This window comes from Sphaeroforma arctica (assembly GCF_001186125.1).
Source record: "Sphaeroforma arctica JP610 unplaced genomic scaffold supercont1.169, whole genome shotgun sequence".
Lineage (NCBI taxonomy): Eukaryota > Ichthyosporea > Ichthyophonida > Sphaeroforma > Sphaeroforma arctica.
This window is the reverse complement of record NW_014040389.1, coordinates 22,893-29,626: the sequence shown is the minus strand read 5'-3', so window position 1 is coordinate 29,626 and position 6,734 is coordinate 22,893. Positions and strand designations below refer to the sequence as shown.

The following is a 6,734-nucleotide window of genomic DNA, read 5'->3' as shown; positions in this document are numbered from 1 at the left end:
ATGTCTATTATATATGTACAATATATATATATATATATATACATATATATATATATATACATATATATATATATATGTATGTACTCATGTATATATATATATATATGATATATACCTTGATCTATACATATACCTGTGCCGATACATATACACACATATATATATATATATATATATATTATATATGTATATATATATATATATATATATGTATATATACATGCCTATCTAAGTATATGTTAATATATAAGAGGGGCTACGAGTGTATTTCTTAGGAAAATGCCTCAGAAGTTCTACTTAAACTGATTATTAGCATAAAGAGTGAACTTTCGTTCTTATTGATCTGATCAGTATAAAATTGGTTTCTGAAGTTCTGTCACGCACACGCTGTACAAGGGAGAGAAGAAGAAAAGGATCCATATCAGTACATTCTATGTCTGATTGAGTACCTGAAAATCATTGATATTCTTTATGCTCGTCCTGACTGTATGTATTAGAAATCTTAAGTAGTCCTTTACAGTCGTGCCAACCTGACATGACTTGCTGCATCTTTGCACGAGCGGTGTTAAACAATACTATTTATAGTGTGACATCTTCATTTGTAGTATACTATTCCGCGCTGCAATACTCGTGACGATAGCTTAAGGTACTTTACACAAGCCTAAGCATATTACATCTCCGGGTGTCTTGAAAATACGTAACAGTACATTTGCACAAGGTACTAATGTTTACCTGAGTGTTCTCGATCAAACGACCTATGAGCATGGTGGTAAAGAGCTCAGTCGATATCGATATTTTCCAACTGGATTTGATGTATTCTCCTAACAAACGCATTTCCGCTACCTCGTATCTTAAATCAAAGTGGCTGCCGCACGTAAGTCACACATGCGTGTGTTCTTGGTATGCTTTTTACATACATGGGCTTTCACTCACATTATCCCCAACCTATATACACTATAGTTCCCGGAGACATACCAGAAGTTCAATGATCTGGTTGTGCAGAAGTTCGCCAAATCTCGCAGTCGCGCGACCAAGATGAACATGGTACCACTCAACGCTGCAGTCATGGCGGGGTCGCAGTTGACACTCAAGGAGTCCAAGGAGGTTCTGGGCCATATCTCGGCTAAAATGGCTAAGTCGGACGAGAGGAAGCTCATGTTTTTGCAGGTGCGATTCTGAAGCGGGTTGTCCCAAAAAAATTGTTTATTGCAGGTGGACACACAAAACGTATCGTTGTTCTGGGTTGACCGAGTCTGTGATGTGTACGTATGTGATTTTTGTGCGGGACTTACAGAGTCCAAGTGTAGGCGTGCATCGTACTTGGCTGTAGTGTATGGCGTGTGGCCCATAATACCGCTGGTTCTATAAGGCGTCTGCAAACAACTACCAGCGCTTGCCTACTCCTTCGCACGTGTGAACATCAGTCCTGCAAGCATAGGTTGACTTGTTGTGTGAACAAACTCGGTATATGAAGCCATACATACAGCTCAATATATATATTGTGCGTGGTTTTCAGCTACGACTATATGCATTTTTAAACTGTACCATCCGCTAGTGGCCACCCACGTCTATAGCACGTAGTGCACGGGGTATAGCTGTTACCCGTACGCTTTGTATGCCGAATATTATGGATGCTTATTTTTTGATGTAGCGCACTGTTTCGGGCACTGATTACTATTAGTATCCACGCACACAACTTCTGAAAGTCACATAGCTACTGATAGTCGAGGCACTTTAGAGCGCATATGTTCTATCACCCGTATGGGTATCGTACAAATATACACTCTTGCATCAGCGCATATGCTATCCATTTTATATATACTGTAATGGCTTCTGTTCTCACTCTTTCCCCTACCTACTATCCATTTTATATATTGTAATGGCTTCTGTTCTCACTCTTCCCCCTACTTACTATCCATTTTATATATATTGTAATGGCTTCTGTCCTCACTCTTCCCCCTACTACCTATATAATTTATATATATTGTAATGGCTTCTCTCCTCACTCTTCCCCCTACCTACTATCCATTTTATATATATTGCAAGGGCTTCTGTTCTCACTTATCCCCCGTTGCTTTGCTCTGCAGTTCGCCTTTGCCACCACATGTGTGGTGTTCCAATCCGACTATCTCGGTAAATACGCCCAGGCCCACACAGCTCAAGTGTTCAAGGAAGCCGATCAACAAGCAGATGTGGACTTGGACCAAATGGCTGCAAAGAAATAAATTTATATATCAAACTGGCCCGTTTGCGTGTGGGAGCAACTTGGTTCACAGTGCTAAAACTAGGTTTATAGTGTGTCGGTGACGCTTACATTTATGGGGGTCTGAATCTGCAGATTGGTCGAAGTTTGTATTTGGTTAACTCACGTAGTTCTGGCATCGAAAGGGGTAAGCCAGCTTAGATATCCTAGTAAAATTTTTGTAGCAAACGGACCATGCAGATGATTCGAGTCTGGTCCGCTATGTGGGCTAACTACTCCGTGGATGTGGCAGTACACGGCAATTGTGTATACAAACGCGCACATACAATTTTCATTTGATGTATGAGCAGAAGCATATGTATGTGTATTCATATACTTATTATAATAAGAGTGCATTTAATAAAACATGGAGTTTAGCTACCGAGTGTCCCTTCCCTACTCTTGATTTTTTGTTTATTTTTCTGAGAATACGTGACCATGTCTCGATACTGGCATTTGTTACACGTGCGAGTGGTCGTCGTGCTGCATTATTGCTATTTGGAACATCTCAAGCGGCATTCAGTGTGGGCCAATGAAGGTGACATAGCGAGATATTCCATGGCATTCCCGTGGCACTGAATGTCCACGCAATTGTGTCGTATCTGTTGTTCGTAGGTAATTAGTGCGACTGTGCATTTCATCTTATACTGACATAGACATATCAGTTGTACGGTGTTTGTGTATGAGATCGCTTACCGACTGGTGCGTATCTTACACCATCCTAGTGCCTAGAGCGCTGAATGTTTGTTTCATATACACAATATATTAGGTGTGCGCGTCATTTGCTTTCAATTCTTTAAGATTCGTGGCATCCGTGAAAGCTTAGCGGATCACGCAACACAGAGACGTAGTGATCTCGTGCTCTGTACGTTTTTATTAAAGTGAAACTCGAATGCTAGCAACCTTTTTCAGAAAAATATTCTGGTTTGGCAGAAAATATTGGCTCTGAGTGCCCAGAGTTAGACTAGTAGCATTGTCTTGCATTCACATGTGTGCATTGTAGAATGCAGTAATTCATTGTGTGCAAGCAATCTCTCGTACAGGTGAGTCTGCTAACTGTGCCATCTACCAAATTGCAATAACTGATGCATTTTAAGAATAAATAAAAATGTATGTGTATCGATATACATTGATTTATATGTAGGCGAACGTGCGTATGATGATATACGTGCTGTCTATAAAATCAGGCATACTGTAAGAGGAGAAGATATCTACAATTGAATCCGAGCCACAAAAATTACCCCATAGTACGAGAATTTTGGTCACTCAAGAAAATAGCCTGAAGCTTTATTGACAAGTGGAGACATCATTTCACCTCGTATCCGAGGCCAATATTTTAAGTAAAATGTAAAACCGTATTTCGCCCTGAATTCGAAAGAAATCTATTTGGTGGCTACTCGGGTGCGCTTATCCCAGGCGAAATTTGCACTATAAGATTTCTTCTTAAAAGTCTTGATGTTAGGTTCAGTCACCTCGGGCGTCCATCCTATAATAAATAAGTGGAGTTGAGAAAAACAATTTAATATTTGGAACGTTTCTAGTTGGGCAGTTGTAATAATTGCGATACTCGTAGTATATCATGGATATTATAAAAATACACATATATATATAAATATACAAATATACATATATACTGATAGCAGTTGGAGTGTCAGAATTTGCAGCGCGACACACGTTCGGTCCGATATCAAATGCACATTCGTAAACACAGAGATACTGACACTATCAAACTCGCATTTTAAATAGATTGATATGCTTGCGTATAAACACACACCCTGTATACATACCCATCTTATCAGCGAAAGCGATAGCATCCTCTTTGGTGGGGAAGTCCATCTCAAGGTTACTGAGAGGGTCGGCACTGTGAAGACAAATTCAGTATACAATGAACGTAAGCATTGGTACTGTAACATAATATGATGATGAGAACAGCTATGTATCGAGCAAATTAAATTAAACACTAAGAGGCTTTCTAGATCTTCACCTGAATATAAAGTATCGCACTGATACTTATTCCATTGCAAATAGGATACAGACATTATACCTAGACAAAAAAATATAATTGACAAGAACCGCAAACTATCCACCCTGACACCACGATACTTATAAGCCGGCAACGACAAAGCACCATCGCGTGCAAAAAAAAAGGGTTTATAACTGTACAATAAAATGCATATATACATGGAAAGTAGCGCACACACGCATGGCTTAATATACAGATACGTGCATAACAAAAATACGTGCACGCATGCAATGAAGTTATCTCGCCTAACCACGAAGTTCTGTCACGGGCAGGTGGGCGTGCTTTGCAAACGAATGTTCGCAGATTTTGTTAATCCGTTAGGATCCAATCACGTAAAAATAAGGTATACTCTTATGCACAACATAAGGCAAGATGCATAATAATTCAGGATATGCAAACTTCACACTTTCATCGCGTATATTTCAGTGTGTGCATCTACGAATCCATCTTGGACCGGTGTACGCATCACATACATATGTACATATATACATAAAAAGCACTCGTGAATTGGAATGCAGGACAACGTAAAGTATCCGAGACGTATACCATTAAGTTGTATGTTGACTACATACAGTACTAACGTGTACTGTGTGACTGTGCAACTATACACGCACGTTTGAACACAGGCATGTTGTGGTGCAAGACCACTCAAGAGTGAAAGACACATATACATTCCAGGTGCCTTTACTACATACAGTACCGGCGTGTACCTGGACACACGGGGAATGCAAGGTTAGTGTTCTGCTTATGACCTTGGTAGTGCGTGACAAATCTGACCATAACATATGGTACTGAATATGATTCTGGATATTACTTTGACATACTGTCTGACCATCACATGAACGAGTGACTGTACCTGGAAGCCCATCCCATGGTTGGGTTCTCCCATCTCTCACGAGCGGTGAAGTTCAACCTCCATTTTCTATTTATAGCGGCAGAGTAAAGAATTGCACTTAGGTTGTTAGCTCAACAGCTTGAGAGATAGACCATCCCGATTTGATGGATGTAAATATTTGCAACAGAACACCATCGCACTTGATATAATCCTCTTGCAATCAGCTACAACGTTATGGCGGCAGGCAGATCCACTACCAACCCAGATGTGGTACAATATACTCGCATGTGATACATTTCATGAAGATATACAGAGAGACAGAGTATGCGCATGTGAAAATGATACAATCAATACATACGCGCAGGGCTTGTATTAAAGTCGCGCACACATACGCACGCGCAAATTTATTCGCATCACCTAGCCCAACATACATTCCCCCTTTGATCCATAAACATACACCTTGTATTACATTCTTGCGAGACAAACGCTGTTGATACTCAGTTGCACACACAGGCGCACGGACAGACTATCTCCCACATGTACATGCAATACAAAACGAGTACACGCGAGACAATACACACATGCGCCTGTGTTCACAAAACTAGCACGCTGTAGGATGTCAGCAAGCACGTATGGGAGTGCAGTAATGTGTTCATACACACCAAGATATCCATAACCATCATAAATGTACACTAGTACATGGACGCATAAAAAAAATGCACCACACACAATACATAAATTTGCAAATAACATATAGGCTCGCCTACTTTACATATCTTCACTTATGCACTAGGCCACTCATCCAAACATTACATATCAGTCTAAGATAGATTCTAAACTGCGAGTATTCCAGATCGAGAAGGCTGTAGAGAAACACAAGCATGTACGACTGAATACATCCGCGCCCCAAACAACCCCTTCCTAACACTATACAATACTCCCCTGGTGATTTAAAACACGCGCAAGCATGCATGGGAAAATCCACATACAAGACGCTCCCGACACAATACAAAACTCACATTGTCACTTATAACTCACGCAAGCATGTGTGAGCATAAATCCAAACCCACACACACGATTCGTACAATATAATACAACACTCACTTGCTGCTGAAGGTGCCAGATGACATTGACGTTTTGGCGGGAACGTAGATTTGACACGTGCGCTTGACGTGTTCTTCGGGGACACCATTTATGGCTCTGTTACAGCGATTATCAGTAGGTAGGTTTAATAGACAACACTCAGTACTTAGGTTTAACAGACAACACTCAGTACGTAGGTTTAACAGACAACACGGAATATACAAAGTCTCAAATAATACGAAATATCTTTTTGAAACATTTTACTCACTAAGATGTACCTTCGATTGGATTTACGACTTGTCAGGGCATTTATAAATTGACAAAAGAATAGTGTGATTTGATTCTGTTGTAGTATTCGATAAACACAGACAGCAACAAGAACAGATGTTAATATACAGCTAACAATACATACTTCTAAATATATGCAAGTACTCGAACAAGGGAACGATAAATTGCTATTTTACATGTGCACACTATATACCTAGCAATACAGTGCCTCTGCTTAGTTTATGTGTATATACATACAAAATACATGCACACAGTCGTATATA

General features: G+C 40.0%; 2 protein-coding genes across 2 annotated transcripts; one reads left to right on the top strand and one right to left on the bottom strand.

The window, feature by feature from the left end:
- Positions 1–763: 763 nt before the first annotated feature.
- On the top strand, positions 764–2,225 carry SARC_03349 (hypothetical protein; the record flags this gene model as incomplete). The annotated part of the gene is made up of 3 exons (XM_014302848.1): positions 764–874; positions 961–1,167; positions 2,088–2,225. The coding sequence occupies 3 exons, from the start codon at positions 764–766 to the stop codon at positions 2,223–2,225; spliced, it is 456 nt and encodes a 151-aa protein (XP_014158323.1).
- A 1,399-nt stretch (positions 2,226–3,624) lies between these two features.
- SARC_03348 (hypothetical protein) lies at positions 3,625–5,154 on the bottom strand (the record flags this gene model as incomplete). Its single annotated transcript, XM_014302847.1, has 3 exons — positions 3,625–3,728; positions 4,030–4,103; positions 5,090–5,154. The coding sequence occupies 3 exons, from the start codon at positions 5,152–5,154 to the stop codon at positions 3,625–3,627; spliced, it is 243 nt and encodes an 80-aa protein (XP_014158322.1).
- Between the last annotated feature and the right edge of the window lie 1,580 nt (positions 5,155–6,734).